The 19885-nt window shown below is 44.4% G+C and overlaps 1 protein-coding gene across 1 annotated transcript in view; it reads left to right on the forward strand.

Moving 5' to 3' along the window:
* The window catches only part of LOC127580441 (phosphatidylinositol 3-kinase C2 domain-containing subunit gamma-like), a 149003-nt gene that overhangs the window by 105471 nt on the left and 23647 nt on the right, over nucleotides 1-19885 (forward strand). Inside the window, 1 exon segment of the mRNA XM_052033916.1 lies at nucleotides 17670-17787. Within this exon segment, the coding sequence (XP_051889876.1) occupies nucleotides 17670-17787 (118 nt within the window).

Consider the following 19885-nt stretch of genomic DNA (forward strand, 5'->3'; position numbering starts at 1 on the left):
CCCCCCTCCCCCAAAAGACATGCAGGTTGGTAGGTTAATTGGCCACTGTAAATTGCCCCTAATGTGAAGGTGAGGGACAAAATCTGGGGATGATTTAGGGGAGTGTGGGGAGAATGAAATGGATTGAGTGTAAGTGGGTGCTTGATGGCTAGTGCGGACTTGGGAGTCAAAAGGACCTGCTGCTGTGCTGTGTAACTTTATGACTGTAACATACTGGTAAATCTCCTCTGGACCCTGGTAGTGATATTACGTTCTTTCCTCAACACCCTAAACGCAAGACTGTGTCTTACTCCCCCTCCATGATTAGGTTTCCACTTGAAGATCTTATTTTCTCATACCACAGAGCATCATTCAAAGAAAATAATTCTGTGGTAATAAAATGGCATTCAACAAAGCCATGGGAGCTAAAGCTTTGGCGGTTCTGCAGGAGTTTGGTAGGATCCAGTAAGAGTCAGGATCACCCGTTGACAAGGTCAAAGGAAAGAGCAATGAAAGTTCTCTTGCTTGTGTCCCTTAGGCGAGTTAAATTAAGAGATTAGCATATAACAAGACAAAGGAACATGCTGACCTCCATAATTTGGGTTGGGATTGGGATCTGAACACTAAGGGTCAGAGAAAATGCATAGTTAAGTAAAGCCTTCTGCCCTCTTTTTTTTTCCAGTCCTGGTGAAGGGTCTCACCCCAAAACATTGTCTGTTTATTTCCCTCCATAGATGCTGCCTGACCCACTGAGTTCCTCCTGCACTTTTTGTATATTTCATCATTAAATCAGGAGTGATGTGGAGGGAACCACATTTAGATGTTCCTGAAAGTGGTTGAGGCTTAGCAACCGCTTATGTGGACGTTTCTGGTAGATGTCCCTTCGACATCCCAAAGGCACTCTTTTCATAGTGGCAAGGGTTAATATGATTAATAACTGCTGTGGTTAATAGTGATCCAATCCTGAAACCTAGAAATTGGGTGCCCACACTCTCGGGTAGTTTCATCAGCTGGGAAAAAATCAAGTTTGGAAACATAACAAAAGAATTTGGAGCAGGAGTAGGCCATCGGGCCCTATTCCACCGTTAATCAAGCTTCTACCTCAGCTCGATTTTCCTGCACTATTCCCATATCCCTTGATTCCCTTAATATTCAGAAACCTATTTTGAATGAACTCAATGACTAAGTTTTCACAGCCTTCCAGAGTGGAGAATCCCAAAGATTCACTGAGTGAAGGAGTTTCTCATCTCAGTGCTAACTGGGCTATCCCTTAATACTGAGACTGCAACCCTTGGTTCTACTCTCCTCAGCCATCAGAAACTTCCCTTTATCCCTTCATCCAGCCTGTCAAGCCCTGCAAGTATTTTGTATATTTCAATAAAACCTCTCATTCTCTAAAATTCTAGACTATTCAATCTCTACTCCCATGGCAAACCCGCCATCCCAGGAATCAGTCTTCACTACACTCCTTTAAGGCAAATATACCCTTTTGTTAGGTAAGGATACCAAAACTGGACTCAATATTCCAGGTGCAGTTTCACAAAGGCCCTATGTAACTGCAGCGAGTAGTTTGCAAAGCTTACTTTCCATTTCCTCTGCACCCCATAAAACATAGAACAATACAGCACAGGAACAGGTTCTTCAGCCCACAATCTCTGCACTGAACACAATACCAAATTAAACTAAGTCGTTTCTGTCTGCACATGATCCATATCCCTCCATTCCCTGCATGTTCACGTGTTTATCTAACAGCCTCTTGAATGCCACCATCATATCTGGTTCCACCACCATACCTGGCAGCCTGTTCCAGACACCAACTACTCCCTGTGTAAAAAAAAAAACTTGCCCCACACATCTGCTTTAAACTTTCCCTCTCACCTGAAATATATATCCTCTAAGTTTTTGACATTTCTACCCTGGGAAAAAGATTCTGTGCCTCGCATTATTTTATGAACATCTGTCAGGTCTCCCCTCAGCCTCTGATGCTCCAGGAAAAGCTCCCCATGTTTCCCTTCTGGTGCAGGTTAGAGGTTATTTTCTCTTGTCAAAATCATCGCTGTAATTTTGTTACTTTTTGCTTAACATTTCTAACTATTCCCAATGAAAATATACTTGAGTTATTCCAATGGGTTAATTCATTCCATTGGATTTTACAAGACTCGACAGTAGAAACTGGGTATTTAAGGCTTTCCTGCAGTTGTGCTTCTTTAGTGATACAGCAGCTATTTAATCAGGTAAGTTAAACTCAGGATTTAATGCATTTCTAGGTTGTGCCGATTTGCAGAGTTAAGCACAGCAATAAATTTGTTCAGGCCCATGCAATGACTTTCCAAAATTTGGTAAGTGTAATTTAAAAATCGGTGCCATTGGATGAGAAAGATTTGCTTTCATGTGCAACCAACCTATGTGATTCAAATAGTCGTTCAGGGGCGCATGCTGGATGAATTTGTATCGGAATTTTATATAGAATTAATTTCTTGTTTCTGGGCTTGTAATGATGTATGTGAGCATTGCAACCTGGAGACTTCTGCTTTTCCACAAGGTAAGCAGAAGTAACTAAGTGGTGCAGAGAAGGAACAATTTGTAAACCAAGGCATTAGTTTATGTTGCAGTGAATACATGACTGAAGAGAAGAGTTTCTTCAGCAAGATTAACACATTTTTAATCCTCATTCCATTAAAAGAATAAATGATGCTTGATACAGGCCTACTTTCATCTCACCAGTTATCATTGCCACATTTTCTCTGTAAATGACTGATGGTCACTTGGAGACTAATGGTTCTTATCAACATCTTGGACCTTCACTTCACAACTGGGAAGTTAAGGACTTCTCTTCCTCACTATTTCCACTCCCATCTGACTGACTCAGGTTCCCAAGGCAGATAGCTCATGTGTATTATATTTTTTTAATCCATTCCTTTCTCAGGATTTGGACATTACTGGCATCCTCCACTTTTTGCAATTCCTTAATTGTCCTTAAACTGAGTACTTTGTTAGACTTAAGAAGGCATTTAAAATTCAGCTCTATTGCTTTGTCTGGCGTAGTATGGCCCCAGATAATTTGGTAGATTTCCTTCACTGAAGGACAACAGTGAACCAGGTGGGTAGTTTTATGGTCATCATTATGAATGGGCCAAATGGCCTAATTCTGCTCCTTTATCTTCTGGCCTTATGGATTTCTGGCTGTTTGCTCTCCTCCTGTCTGGAACTTTCTGCTCAGTGACATCGTTAACCCTGGCACATGCAATTCCAGAACCACTTCCGTAACCACAGAAGAACCTATCTAGAATCCCCGTGGACTTTTGATTTTTTTGACCTTTCTCCTCCTTCTCTGTACAGTTGAGTCACCCACGGTGCTCTGGTCTTGGCTCTGGCTGCATTCCTCACATGAAAGCTCTTCCCCATCGATATTCATACTGAGATACTGGTAAGAGAGCAAGGTGGCCCCAGGGATCTCCTCAACAACCTCTCTGTTCCTTTTTTTGGTCACTCTGGTGATGACCTATTGCCCCTCTGACAGCACGACTTTGAGTTGCAAGGTTGACCACTTCTGGAAATGTGCCATCCACAAAACCCTCAGCCTTGTGGATGAACAACAGCTGTATCAGCTGTTGCTCAAGCTCAGAAACCCAGAGCTCGAGCTCCTCCAGCTGATGACATAGTGTACCCCTGGTTGTCCAGGACGTGGAATGCAACCTGACCTTCCCACATGGTACAGGATTTGCACTCCCTGGGTCTGAGGTCCCTGACCATGCCTGTATTTATTAGGTTAACCCTACCAACCAAAGGAATCTACTTAGTGCACAGTAACACACTGACCTCTGGTGCTATCGGTGTGAAGTTTACACATGCTCCCTGCGACCGTGTGGGTTTCCCCTGGGTGCTCCAGTTTCCTCCCACACCCTAAAGACATGTGTTGGTAGTTTTAGTGTCCATTGTAAATTGCCCTAATGTGCAGGTGAGTGGTAGAATCTGGGGGAGTTGATGGGAATGTGGGGAGAATAGGTCATGGAGAAAATTAATGGGGGAATGGGATTGATGCGTGAGCCAGCATCGACTCAATGGGTCAAAATGGCTCCTTCTCTGTCATTAGAAAGTAAAGGAAATACTCCTAATAGTACGACTATTAGATTACTCACTGTTTTGCTGACATTGAAGAAACTTTTTCTAATTCCCTGCCCCTTTGTTTATATCAGATTCACTGGGGCTCCACTTTCTGCCCTCCAATTGCTCACTGGGCCTTTGTTTGCCGCACTCCTCTTAAGCTCAGAGTCTCCACCCCTCATGTTCCTTTTAACCTCCTTCTAAACCTTTCTCCCATGCAGTGACAACAAAGGGGATGACTTCACACACTCCTAAAGTGGAAAGAGGTGTTCACGCTCAGAAGCTGCTGAAGCTCTTCTCTGCAGGCTAATAGTGGGTTTCATGTTATAGAAATAACTATTCAATGTTGGTGCTATGGAAACCTTAGTAATCCAATACCTAAACCAGAGAAGTTTACAGTACTCTAGGGCACTGTTGACTTATCAGGCAGCTTGTCCCATGAACGAGGCGTTGATAGGTACACCCATCACTTAAACTTGGCTTTCTTCCCAGATAATACAGCAAGCTAATGTTTGGTCTGAAACTGAATGAACAAGACTGTGAATTTTACCAGTGCGCTGACAGTCAGCCCCAGTACAGAGGCTGAGCACTGAAACAAATCATAAACTCAAATTATGTTATCCGCTTTTGTCAGAGGCACTGCTGTCTGTGTCAGAGTCTGGAGTACTGTCTGCCCCTCTTAATGAAAATGCTGTAATCAAAATTATCTGATGTCTCAACTTCATAATGCAAAATTCCCACTTTAATGTATTATTTATATTAGTTAAACCAAACTCTAAATTGATGGGCTTAGCAGCCAACTGGTTTGGCCCCAGCTTTTTTCTTGATTACTGCTGTGACAAAAAGTCAATGATTGACCTTTGACTTTCAGTGTGGCAGCATTAGTATGTGGGAGTATAATTGCTCAAACACAATTAAAGCCATCAGTTAATAGGGAGGTTTCCATGCAGGTTTCCATCCAACCACTGCTTTTTATAATCTATAATTAGCTGACGGGGTACTGAACACCAGCTAAAAATTTGCTATGAGTAATTCTTTCAACAAAATGAAAAGGTCTTTCAACGCAAACCTCAGGATCAAGCCGGAGTATTTGCAGTTCTGGGGTTTGAAGCCAAACCTCTTTCTTCTCCAGCCCTTTGCCTCTTCAACCGAGCACCTTTCAGCTTCTGATATCTCCCCCTTCCCCCTACCCACCTACCTTCCCCCTCTCACCTGGACTCACCTATCACCTGCCAGCCTGTGCTCCTCCCCCTCCCCCCCAACCTTCTTATTCCGGCTTCTACCCTCTTCCTTTCCAGTCCTGATGAAGGGTCTCAACCCAAAATGTCGACTGTTTATTTCTGTCCATAGATGCTGCCTGACCTGCTGAGGTCACCCAGCACCTTGTGTGCATTGCTCCAGATTCCAGCATCTGCAGAATCACTTGTGTCCCCTAATAACAACTGTCTGCTTGACTTTCTGTCCAAGCAGTGTCGAAACAACAAGAAAACTGTACCTCCTGCCTGTGACAGAAACATCTCTCATATTAGTTGTCAACATTATTTTAGATTTAGGATTAATTACAGTCTCACCTTCAAACACGATCTAGAGAATATCCATGAAGCAATATGATAAACTGGCCTTCACGAGTTGGAGATGCAATGCTCAGGCAGAAAGAACAGCTAAAGTGATACAGCACAGAAACAGGCCCTTCAACCTCGTCTCTATCAACCATCAACCATGCACTTGCACTAATCCTACAGTAATCTCCCACATTTTCATCAACTCCCTCAGCTCTACTGCTCTCCGACACACTAAGGGGCAACTTACAGTGGCCAATTAAGCTGCTAATGCGCATGTCTTTGGGATGTGGGAGGAAACCAGAGCACCACAGGGTCACAGGGAGAACATGCAAACTCCACATGGACAGGACCCAAGGTCAGCATTGATCCTGGGTCTCCCCACTGTGAGACAGTGGCTCTACCAGTAACAGCCAAATGTGCCATTCAGTGAGAAGTGAACAGCAGGCCAAGGATAACCTAGTTTTCTTAAATCAACACCCCCAGACCATCTGACAAAATGTCTTATCGCCAGAACTCACCAACAAGCACCAAGACCTTGCTTGGCTGGCAGTGAGAGGGGCCTTCCCAGTCAGATCCTTCCTGTATGGTTGGAACCTCACTCCCAGCACGCGTTGCCCCCTGGAGGACTGTGCTGGGGACGAGACGGTCGTCCACCTCTTTGCAGGCTGTAGGTTTGCGAGGAGGGTGTGGCGAAAGATGCAAGGGTCCTTGTCACGGTTCATCCCCAACAGCAGCGTAACAGAGGATTCTCTGATCTACAGGCTGTTCCCGGGGACACACACAGAGACGGACATCAACTGCTGCTGGAAGGTCATCAACTCCGTGAAAGACGCTCTTTGGTCTGCCCGAAACTTGTTGGTCTTCCAGCACTGCGAGATGTCTGTAGGGGAATGCTGCCGGCTAGCACATTCCAGGCTGCAGGAGTATGTGCTGAGGGACGCACTGAAGCTGGGCGCAGCCAACACAAAGGCTCGGTGGGGAAGGACTACAGTTTAGGGTTCTTCTGCCACTGGAGAGGGAGGGGCGGGGACAGGGAGAAAGCCCCTAAATATTGTAAATACGGGACCAGGTAGCTTCCAGGGAGCCACACGTGTGGCATCGGTGCTGTTTTCTATATAAAAAGGTAACAGTAATGAATGATTTGTACAAGAATGTAAAGGCTTGCACTGTTTTGAAATTGTATATAGTTTGTCTTTTATTATGAATAAAGTTTATTTTGTAAAAAAAAATCAACACCTCTACCTTGGCCGCTGATGCTTAAGTATGTGGTAAACACCACCCCACTATAAGTGGGCAAAGAAAATGTGATTCTAATGAAACCTTAACAAATTTGTGCAAACCCTATCCTCCACTGGCACACTGAGATATATCACATACATAGAAAATTGTCTCAAGCCTCACCGATCCTTATAGGAAGCAAGTCAAAGGTAATTAAATATCACAGCCTCCAGAGAAATAGGAGGCAATGGTCAAAGCCTCATGCCTGAAACAGGCATTTAATCATGTATCCAATGACCAAACCCCTAGCCTTTCTCACCCATGGAGGAATTAAGTTTCCATCAGTCTCATGAGAAAATCTCAGAGTACATGTAGACATCTTGACCTAAAAATTCAATCATGTTGTGCAACATTTATATGCACCGCAGCGTAGAAAAATCAATAGCATTTATTGTGCTGTTTATGAAGTTCGTATCTCAGCTCTCTGCATTTGTGCACTGTGTATTAGTGCAGAGAGTGGAGATGCAAACCCACTGACTACCACAGTTACCTTGACTACACCCCTTCCCACCCTGTCACTTGTAAGGACGCCATCCCCTTCTCCCAGTTCCTCCTCCTCTGCCGCATCTGTTGCCATGATGAGGCTTTCCATTCTAGGACATCTTTTTATCCTCCTTTTTCAGTAACTGAGGTTTCCCTTCCACCACCATTAATGCTGCCCTTACCTGTATCTCCTCCACTTCCCACACATCTGCCCTCACCCCTCCCCCTCTGACATAAGAGGGACAGGGTTCCCCTTGTCCTCACCTACCACCCCATGAGCCTCCGTATCCAACACATCATTCTCTGCAACTTCCGCCACCTCCAACGGGATCCTACCACCGGGCACATCTTCCCCTCACCCCCTCTCTCTGCTTTCTGCAGGGATCGGTCTCTCCACGACTCCCTTGGACACTCATCCCTCCCCACCGATAACCCCCCAGCACTTATGCCTACAACCACACCGAGTGCTACACCTGTCCCTACACCTCGTCCCTCACCACTATTCAGGGTCCCGGACAATCCAGGTGAGGCAGCACTTCACTTGTGAGTCCAAGGGTGTCATTTATTGCATCTGGTGCTCCCGGTGCGGCCTCCTGTACATCGGTGACACCCGACGCAGATTGAGTGACCACTTCGTCGAGCACCTTCGCTCCGTCCGCCACAACAGCCTGGATCTCCCAGTGGCCACCCACTTCAATTCCACATCCCACTCCCACACTGACATGTCTACCCACGGCCTCCTCTCCTGCCACATTGAGGCCAGATGCAGGTTGGAGGAACAACACCTCATATTCTGCCTTGGGAGTCTCCAACCTGATGGCGTTAAAGTCGATTTCTCTAACTTCCGGTAACCCCGCCCCCCCCCCCAACAATTCCTTTGTCTTCCCTTATTCCTGTGGCTCCCTTCCCCTGCTTTGATGACCTGCCCATCTCCTCTCCTCCCCTCCTCCATCCTTTATCCCATGGTCCACTGCCCACTCCTACCGGAGTCCTTCAACCCTTGGCCTCTTCTACCTATCACCTCTCAGCTTATTACATCTCCCCCCTCCCCCACCCATCTACCCTACTCCTCTCACCTGGACTCACCTCTCACCTGAACTCACCTATCCCCTGCCCGCGTGTGCTCCTCTCCCTCCCCCCACCTTATTCTGGCTTCTGCCCTCTTCCTTTCCAGACCTGATAAAGGGTCTTGGCCCAAAATGTCGACTGTTTATTTCCCTCCACAGATGCCGCCTGACCTGCTGAGTTCCTCCAGCACTTTTTGTCTATTGCATCTGTGCAAGTACAGAGGGATCAGTGAGGAGATCGCACACCTTGGTCAACACTTGTGGGAAATTTAGCTGCTCAGCAAGCCCCACGTTTCTCATGAGCTGCTCATGCAGAGCCAGGCAGTAATTAAAGGGAGCCAAAAAAAACAGACTGCTGGAGGAAATCAGCGGGTCAGGCAGCATCAATGGAGGGAAATGGACAGTTGATATTTCGGAGCAAGACCCTTCATCTGCACTGAAAGATAGAGGGGCAATAGCCAGTATAAAGAAGTGAGGGGAAGGGATGGAGCAAGAGCTGTCAACTGAAAGGTGGATCGAGGTGAGGAGGGGTGATTGGCTGAGGGAGGAGGGAAGGGCGGAAATAGCACAGAGGTGGGAGGTGATCAGATTCCATCATCTGCAGTCCTTTGTCGCCTCCACCTCTCACTTCCTAACCTCTGTCACTATTTCCACTCTTCCGTCCTCCATCTGCCTATCACCCCTCCTCACCCCGATCCACATTCCACTCGCCAGCTCTTGCCCCACCCCTTCCCTTCACCTCTTTACACTGGCTACCTCCCCCCAGTTCAGGTGAAGGACCTGAAACGTCGACTGTCCATTCAAAGTCAGAAGTCAAAATCATGGAGTCATAGAGTACTACAGCACAGAAGCAGGCCCTTTGGCCCATCTAGTTCATGCTAACCTGATCTTCTGCCGAGTTCCACCTACCTGCGTCTGGATCATATCCCTCCAAACCCCTCCCATCCTTATATCTATCCAAACCTCTTTTAAATGTTACAATTGAACCTGCATCTACCACTTCCGCTGGCAGCTTGTTCCACACCCGCACCACCCTCTGAGTGAAGACGTTCCCCCTCAGATTCCCCTTATATATTTCACCTTTCACCCTAAACCTATGTCCTCTAGTCTCACCCAACCTTGGGGGAAAAAGCCTGTATGCATTCACCCTATCTATTCCCCTCATAATTTTGTATACCTCCATAAGATCTCCCCTCATTCTCTTACATTCCATGGAATAAAGTCCTAACCTATTCAACCTTTCCCTGTAACTCAGGTCCTCAAGTCCCGGTAACATCCGTGTAAATTTTCTCTGCACTCTTTCAAGCTTATTGATATCCTTCCTGTAGCTATGTGACCAGAACTGCACACAATACTCTGAATTCGCCCTCACCAATGTCTTGTACAACTTCAACATAACATTCCCAACTCCTGTACTCAATGTCCTGATTTATGAAAGCCAAAGTGCCAAAAGCTCTCTTTACGACCCTGTCTACCAGTGATGCCACTTTCAAGGAACTATGGATCTGTATTCCCAGGTCCCATTGTTCTACCACACACCTCAGAGCCCTACCATTCTCTGCATAAGTCTTACCCTGGTTTGTCCTCCCGAAGTGCAACACCTCACACTTGTCTGCATTAAATTCCATCTGCCAATTTTCAGCCCATTTTCCTAGCTGATTAAGATCATGCTGCAAGCTTTGATAGCCTTCTTCACTGTCCACTACGCCTCCTACCTTGGTGTCATCTGCAAATCTGTTGATCCAGTTTACCACGTTGTCATCTAAATCATTAATATAGATGATAAACAACAACGGACCTTGCACCAATCCCTGTGGCACACCACTAGTCGCAGGCCTTCAGTCAGAGAGAGACAACCATCTACTACCACTGTCTGGCTTCTCCCGCTAAGCCAATATTGAATCCAATTGGCTACTTCATCCTGAATGCCAAGCAACTGAACCTTCTGGAGCAGCCTTCCATGCGGGACTTTGTCAAAGGCTTTGCTAAAGTCCACTGCTTTTCCCTCATTGACCTTCTTGGTAACCTCCTCAAAGAACTCTATAAGATTGGTTAGACATGACCTAACATGCACAAAGCCATGTTGACCATCCCTAATCAGGCCCTGTCTATCCAAATACTTATATATCCTGTCCCTTAGAATAACTTCCAATAATTTACCCATGACTGATGTCAGGCTCACTGGCCTACAATTTCCCAGCTTATTCTCAGAGCCTTTCTTGAACAATGGAACAACATTAACTATCCTCCAGTCCTTCAGCACCTCACCTGTGGCTAAGGATGAAGTTTATAGTCATATGCACAACTGCCTGACCTGCTGAGTTCTTCCAGCTGTTTATTTCTTGCTCCAGATCCCAGCATCAGTAGACTCTTGTAATCCCAGTAATCTGTGTGACCAGACCTGAGATCATGGAGTCTCACATTCGGAATGAGCTTCAGCTCATTGCCCCTTAAGTTATGTACTTATCAATCTGCTGGCCTTATCAATTCCTCCAATCAACTGTGATCTCAAACTCCCTCCAGGAGCAGGTCATTCGTTCCCCTTGTGCCTCCTTTTCCATTCAGTAAGATCGTAGCTGACCTCCAACCTCAATGCCACTTTCCCGCACTAACCCCATATCCATCCGTCTCCAACAGTTGTTTGCAACATTCCCGAAGGTGGTAATCTGACCCAAATTAACTCCATAACCCCACTCCCCAACTGTCAATCCCAGAACTGTTAACACCCGCAGCCTTCTGTCTGCCTCCCTCCCAGCATGACCTGTGACCTTGAACCTGCAAGAGAGCATTCTAGCTTTCTACTACCATTTGTGCAGAAAAATACCTCCCAACATCAGCCTGTAATTCAGAGGGCCTGTACGTTAAGCACAGAGGCAGTCAGATGATTGACCGATTGGGTGTGCACTTCTGCTCTGTCTAATCAGGGTTGTGCTGTCCTTGAAGTAGAAGCTGACCCCCAGGTCAGCTGAAATCCAAACTGTAATGTATCTCAGTTGGGTTTTGTATCATTGGAGGAGATCAATTTAAACGACACTACTTCATGGACGGGTTTAATGAAGGTGTTATTTCAGTTGCATGTCAGTACCTGATCAGGAATTCTTTAATGAATTGCCATGTTCTTTGCATTGCTCCCAGTGTTCTAGTAACCTTCCCTGGCATCTGTTGTGTCATTTTTAATCGTTTCCCTTCCCTCCTCTTCCAAAAAAATACCTGCTGTTCAACATCCCAGCTAAGACCCAGCAGGGAGTTAACCTCATTTGCATCCATTTTAAAAACTAAGCCACAATCAATCCACCAGAGCTTCCCACCTTCTTGGCATCAAGTAATCATATGGATTCTGAGCTTGCCGACAATATTAATTTTAATGGAACAATTTATAAAGAAATGGTCAGTATGAGGTACAGTTGGTGCTGAAATGCCAGTTAGGAAGTCACTGTCAGCTAAATTCAGCTGACAATAGTTTCACCTTTGTAGATTCAAGTCCAGCTCTAGGACTTGAGAATACATGACACCCGCTTTACAGAGGGCTTGAGTTCCAAGAAAACCATCCATATTGCAATTTTCCATAACGCGAAGCCACATAATCTGCATGTGGGTCAAAAAAATAAATTAAATGTGTTCATTTATTTCTTTCTTTTCAAATAAATTCCACAAGACTGAATTTTTATTCCATACCGCTTGTGATTTGTGAATTTTGTAAGGGCAAATTTCCATCACCCAAAGTGCTATAATGCAGGGATTGCCTGTATATTTTCCAGCAGATGTAGTATTGAAATAGGGCTGCTTTGATGAAAGTACATCCTTCAGGCAGAGGCACTGTGGACAAAGGTTCCATTGCCTGTTCAGTTAAGTATTAAATATCTAATGACATTATTCAAAGGACAGGAAACTCCCTGATCTTGTAAAATTTCTTTCTCTCCCAAAGCCATCAAAAGCAAGTTCGCAAGGTGCTCATCTTATTATTGTTTGCAGTAACCTGAGGTGTGCAAAATAGTTGCCACACTTACGATGTATTGCATTTCAAAGGAAGTAATTCCAGGTGAGCTGCTTGGGATGTTGCTCAAAACAACAATGAAGTTCCATCAAAACAGTCATTTCTCTCATTCAGGAACTGAAGATGAAGGGGTTTAGCCCACGACTGCATATTCTATTCCAGCCAAAATAATGAGGTGGAAATCTCTCTTTTCTCTTGCACTGGAATGATACAAAATAAGATCTCAGCATAATTTTGTGGTTCAGCACATTTACTGCTCAAGCTGGAAAAACTCAGCATGCCTGGATTATCAGATTCCATCATCTGCAGCCCTTTGTTGCCTCCACCATTTACCTTCCAGTCTCTGTCACTATTTCCACTTTTCCCTCACCATCTGCCTATCACCCCTCCTCACCCGGATCCACCTGTCACTTGCCAGCTCTTGTTCCACCCCTACCCCTCACCTCCTTATATCTCCCCTCTAACTTTCAGTCCAAGTGGTCTTGACCCTGAACCTCGGTTGTCCATTTCCCTCCACAGATGCTACCTGACCTGCTGAGTTCCTCCAGCATTTTGTTTGTTGCTCCAGACTCCAGCATCTGTAGACTCTTGTGTCTCCGTTCAGCATGCTTGGTGCTGGGAGGAGAGATATTGCTCGATTACAGCTGCAGATGTACCTGAAAGGCAGAGACCCTCATCTTCTCCAGGGCCGTGAACTGGGCAGTGGGATTAATCAGAAACATGGTCGACCAAATGTTTATGATTCGATGATATATTGGAAGCTACAGTGAAGGAGATCTTGCATCATTTCTCTGCCATACCTCATCATCAAGGATCATTGGAGGAATGTGCAGGAATGAAAGAAATCAATTGAGTTCACATGGCTGTATCTAGTGACTGAAAAATGTCCCCTGCCACTGTGTTGTCATAGAGTCATACAGTATGGAAACAGGCCCTTCAGCCGACTGAGTTCATGCTGACCATCAAGCGCCCATTTACACTAATCCTATTTTATTCTCCCCACACTCCATTGCATGGTTATTAATTGATTGCTCTGTCAAATGTTTTTCAAGCTTTCTTTCAAATTTGCTCAAGCCATCTGTTGATGATTGGATCAACTATGATAATTTACAAATGTGCATTTTGCTTTTGGATTGTTGTTCAATTCATTGCAGTATTCCTAATGGTTTTTGTTCTTATTTTTCAGCGTCTGCTTTTTAATCATTGTTTAATTCACTGCCAACTTATAACCTTGCCCGGTTCTGATGAAAGATTATCATCCTGAAACATTAACTCTCTTTCTCTCTCCATAGATACTGCCTGGTTTATTGTGTATTTCCAGTTGGTTAGGATCTTTGAGTCCTCGTTGTCCACGGGGATGGTACCGGAGGATTGGAGGGTGGCGAATGTTGTCCCCTTATTCAAAAAAGGTAGTAGGGATAGTCCAGGGAATTACAGACCAGTGAGCCTTACGTCTGCGGTGGGTAAACTGTTAGAAAAGATTCTAAGAGGTAGGATCTATGAGCATTTGGAGAATCATGGACTGATTAGGGACAGCCAGCATGGCTTTGTGAAGGGAAGATCTTGCCTCACAAGCCTGATAGGGTTCTTTGAGGAGGTAACCAGGAAGATTGATGAGGGTAGTGCAGTGGATGTGGTCTATGTGGATTTTAGTAAGGCGTTTGATAAGGTTCCACATGGTAGGCTTCTTCAGAAGGTCAGAGGAGAAGGGATCCAGAGAGGCTTGGCAGTGTGGATTCAGAATTGGCTTGCCTGTAGAAAGCAGAGGGTTGTGGTGGAGGGAGTGCATTCCGACTGGAGGGCTGTGACTAGTGGTGTCCCACAGGGATCGGTTCTGGGACCTCTACTTTTTGTGATCTTTATTAATGACTTAGATGAGGGGGTGGAAGGGTGGGTTAGCAAGTTTGCAGATGACACAAAGATCGGTGGTGTTGTGGATAGTGTGGAGGGCTGTGGAAGCTTACAGAGGGATATTGATAGGATGCAGAGCTGGGTTGACAAGTGGCAGATGGAGTTCAATCCAGAGAAGTGTGAGGTGGTACACTTTGGAAGGACAAACTCCAAGGCGGAGTACAAGGTAAATGGCAGGATTCTGGGCAGTGTAGACGAGCAAAGGGATCTGGGGGTTCATATCCACAGATCACTGAAAGTCACCTCACAGGTAGATAGGGTAGTTAAGAAAACTTATAGGATGTTACCTTTCATAAGTCGTGGGATCGAGTTTAATAGCCGCAAAGTAATGATGCAGCTTTACAAAACTCTGGTTAGGCCTCTCTTAGAGTACTGTGTCCAGTTCTGGTCGCCTCATTATAGGAAGGCTGTGGAAGTGTTGGAAAGAGTGCAGAGGAGATTTACCAGGATGCTGCCTGGATTAGAGAGTATGGATTATGAGGAAAGACTAAAGGAGCTAGGGCTTTACTCGTTGGAGAGAAGGAGGATGAGGGGAGACATGATAGAGGTATACAAAATATTAAGAGGAATAGATAGAGTGGACAGCCAGCGCCTCTTTCCCAGGGCACCAATGCTCAGTAGAAGAGGGCATGGCTTTAAAGTAATGGGTGGGAAGTTCATGGGAGATGTCAGAGGGAGGTTTTTCACTCAGAGAGTGGTTGGTGCATTGAATGCGTTGCCTGGGGTGGTGGTGGAGGCTGATACGTTGGTCAAGTTCGAGAGATTGTTAGATAAGCATATGGAGGAACTTAAGATAGAGGGATATGTGGGAGGAAGGAGTTAGATAGTCTTAGGTGTGGTTTGAAGGGCAGCACAACATGGTGGGCTAAAGGGCCTGTATTGTGCTGTACTGTTCTATAGTTCTATGACTTATTCCCTGCACTGTGTAATTTGCATTTGGATTACAGTTTAATTCTCCACGAATCCTCTCCCAGGATCACCCAACCTGAAGAAGCACTCAAAATCCGGGTGCCAGAAATCTGAAACAAAGACAGAAACAGAAAATGTTGGAAAAGCTCAGCAGGTCAGGCAGCATCTGTGGAAAAGGAAACAGTCAACGTTTCAGGTCTGCCAGTTCTGCCAAAGGATCACAGACCCAAAACATTGACTGTTCCTCTTTCCACAGATACTGGCTGACCTGCTGAGATTTTCCAGCATTTCGTTTTGTTGGAGAAGCTCTGCTCTTCTCTCTGATGGGAAGGCTATTTGTCCCTTTGTGGGATACATGGAACAGTCCATGTTTCAATCCTACTCAGCCCCCTCCCTCACCTTTTCTGGTACATTGACGATTGTAATGGTGTTACTTTTTTTTTCTTGCACAGTATTCAGAAGTTTCATCGCCTCTGTTGCCCATTTTCATCCTGCTCTCACTTACATATGATCCGTCTGTGATCCTGCCTTTCCCTTTCTCAACTTCCCTATATCTGTCCCAGGGATAGTTTTATGGAACAAGCTAATGGGTTCCACCTGCAACCTACCTTCACTTCCTTCCACACTACTTCTGAATCAGGACCCTACTCCATTCTCCACCTCTGTTACATCTGTCCTGATGAACTCATATTCCACTCCAGTACTTCTAAGATGTCTCATCCATGTTTTTCCCTCTACCATCGTTGATCAGGCTCTCAACTAAGTCTGTTCCATTTCCCCTTCTGCTCTCATTCTCATCTCCCAGAGCAAGGATAAAGTTCTCATGTTCTCAACTTCTGGCTCATCAGCTTCCAGATTCAACAGATCATCCCCTGTAAGTTGCAGCACCTCCACCAGGCACACCTTGCCTTCTCCTCCTCTATAAGCATTCCAAAGGGACCACTTGCTCCACAAGGCTCTGATCCACGTTTCTTTCTCAACCAACAGCCACTCCCATTCCCTTGACCCCTTCCTGTGCAATAGCAGGAATTGCAAAACTTCCTTTTGCCTCTTCTTCTCATCTAGGGACCCAAGCCCTCCCTCCAGATAAAGCAGCAATTCGTTCGTACTCCTCCCAGCTTATCCAACCTCATTTGGTTCTCTACAATGGACAAACTACATACAGGTTAGGTGAGTGTTTTGTGGAATACCTCTGCTCGGTCAGGAAAGGTACCCCTGAGCTTCCAGTTGCCTGTCACTTTAATTCCAATCCTATTCCCACTCTGACTGATCTGTCTTTGGCTTCTTATACTACTCCAATGAAGTTCAATGAAAGCTTAAGGAATAGCACCTCATTTCCTGACTTGGCACATTGCAGTCTTCTATAGGCATCATTGATTTCAACAGCTTGCGATAATTAGCCATTCCAACCATGTTGCTCACCTTTCTGCCATTCTTTGTTTTCCTCTCTCATCCTGTGGTATTTCAGATTTCAGTTATCTTTTCCTGCATCTAACACTACTAGCACTTGTGTCACTCAGTCTCTGCTGCCCTCACCACCCTTCCCCTTTGTTCTCTCCCCTTTCCCCCATTTCTCTGCAACTGAAAACCTTATTTTCCCAGTTAAACATGGAACACAGAACAGTACAGCACAGGAACAGGCCCTTCGACCCACAACATTGTGCCGAACTAATTAAGCTATTGACAACTAATTAAACGAATCCCTTCTGCATGCATGTGGTCCATACCCCTCCATTCTCTGTATATTCATGTGCCTACCTAAGAGCCTCTTAAACATCTCTGTCATATCTGCCTCCACCACTACCCCTGGCAGCGCATTCCAGGTACTCACCACTCTTTGTGTAAAAAAAAACTTGCCCCACACATCTCCTGTGATCTTTCCCCCTCTCATCTTAAATGCATGCCCTCTGGTACTAGGCACTTTGACCCTATCCTTCTCATAATTCTATAAACTTCTATCGGGTCTCCCCTCAGCCTCTGCCGCTCCAGAGAAAACAAGCCTAGTGTGTCCAACCTCTCCTTCTAGCACATGCCCTCTAATCCAGGCAGCATCCTGGTAAACCTCTTCTACACCCTCTCCAAAGCCTTCATATTCTTCCTATTATGGGGTGACCAAAACAGAATGCAGTACTCCAGATGCAGCCTAACCGGAGTTTTATAAAGCTGCAACGTAACTTCCTAACTCTTGAGCTCAATCTTCTGATGAAAAATCATTTGCATTAATTCTGTTTCTTTCTCCACAGATGCTGCCTGAGCTGGTCAGTGTTTCCAGCATTTTCTGTTTTTATATTAAAACTTCCAAGCCTTCCTGTTAACACGTTTCTCCCAGTAGAATATGTATTTTGAAACAAAAAATGACTGTTATAAATGTCTGTGTTCCAGATTTCCTTACAAGCCTCTGATAGGATTGTCTAAGGGGAGGGAATTGGCAAGGAAAAGAAAGGATGAACTGAATGCATATGTGCGATATTTACTGAATGGATTACCTCATGTTGCAAAGGTAAGCCATGCAAAATGTCAGTGAATGCAGAGCGAATCGAGGAATGTGCAACAGGGTAGAGGCCCAATTAATCCATCACAATGGCCCCAGTGCCAGCTCTTCATGTGAAATTTTCTGCTCCTCTCCTCCCTCCCAATCTTTCATGCATTCTTTTCTATCTCCGACTTCAAATACGTACACAATTCCCTTTCAAATTGTTACAGTCTCTGCTCCAATAGTTACTTATTGTCACATATTTCATGCTCTAATAATCTTCTGCGAAGAAAAAAAACCTTCTATCATTCCACTTCATTCTCCAAGTAATTATCCTCCATCTTTTCTCTCCTGTTAACAATTTACCAACCATTAAAAACAATCTTTCAGTACTTAACTATAATTATATGCATGATCCCTATCTCTATTCATTGCATCCAAATACATATTGAACAAAAAAAATTGTTGTGTATTGATTTCATTGCTCCCAGTTTTAACCTGTTTAATTGAATTTATGTCATCTGTATTAATATTGATCCAAAATATTTCAGCTATAATTAACTTTAACATTAGTCTAAATCTGTGAAAGCTTTGTTCGAAGCAATACTGACAAAGATATTTCAGTCAACAAGGCTAGGAGAATGATATTTGCAAAATTAACATTTGCCCTGACTTTGATCCCTAGGGCTCAATTCCAATTAAGTTTTAACTGCATTATACAACCCCCAGAGTCCCAAAAATAAAGATGTTTATGGTTTACACCCAACTCCATTAAATGTGTGCATATTTAATGGCAGATGAAAACTCTTGCAAATCTACTGATTGAGTTGCTCATAATGACATCCAACTGAAACTGAGAAGTCAGGAGTGTCACCCTCTGGTATTGCTGCTTTTAGAATGGGTAACTAAGAACTACTGGGCAAGCAGCATGATCTTGGCATTTGCTTGAAAACAAGAAGCTCTGTCCCAAAAGCATCATATCATATATCTGTCCTGTTCTTTGTGCATGTTGGTCCATAGTTCCCTGTGCTACATTAGCTGTCGCTCTTCCTTCGTGATGTTCTGCTATCAATTGTGTTCAGAATTTCAATTGTATTTGCCGCAGGACTCAGGCAGAAAGAAACTAAGCTAAGCTTAGGTTGGTTTATGTGTGGTACATAAGTCCATATGTCCTCATCACTTGAGTGAAAAATGTAAATTAAGTTATTCAGATCACAGAGTTGCAGAGTTCAAAGTTCAGTTTCTCTGACATTAATCATAAAGTGATGAAGACTTTCCAAGTGAAGAAAGCAATAGGCTGTAACCTATGTGCTGGTTGAAATTCTCACCCAGTTTGCCTTCTGAATCTTCAAGCACAATTCTAATCAGTATTCAATAGATATATCAGTTGATCTCCATCAACCGTCAGCAGTTTGCATGAAGCATTCAGTCAATAGATGGACACTTTATGATCCAGATGTAATAAGTTGTCTGAGATATACTTGCACAATGATTTGAATCAAATCCTGACTCACTGAGGTGCAATTAAGATGAACAAGAGTTTTCATTCCATATATCTGAATTTTCTTTACAATGTGAAACAATTACGTACTGGACTACAGTCCAGATTTGTATTGATTTGGGCTCTTCAAACTCTGAGGAGCATTCAAAATTTCCAAAACAACTTTTAAAAAATGACCAGGGAGAGAAGCCGCCCCTTATACCACAAAGGCTCTGTACCCAGAGTGAATGTGTGGTCACACTATCACAGTCGTCCTTGTTGTGTCATGACATTGAATGGTTAACTCCAGGACATACAATGCATTTGTGAATCAGAGCATAAATTTCATATCATCTCATGTTTTCTTATCCCATTGAGTCAATACTGACTGTCAGAGAATTCGCATTAATCTCATTCCTATGCTTAATTCCCTTTTATTGCTGATGTTATACATCTACCGTGAAGAAAGTTCTTCAAGAATATGACCCCATTTCCGTGGTCCCTAGCAGCAAAGTAACAGCGGCTGCAATCTTGTTTTAACAGAGTAATCAGAATGAAGACCATCCCAACAATTTTTAGAGGTCTTGTGTTTTATTCAAGGCGATGTCCTCTGATCTAAAATTAGACCCCATTTAGCACATCAAA

The sequence above is a fragment of the Pristis pectinata genome, chromosome 19, assembly GCF_009764475.1.
Source record: "Pristis pectinata isolate sPriPec2 chromosome 19, sPriPec2.1.pri, whole genome shotgun sequence".
Classification (NCBI taxonomy): domain Eukaryota; kingdom Metazoa; phylum Chordata; class Chondrichthyes; order Rhinopristiformes; family Pristidae; genus Pristis; species Pristis pectinata.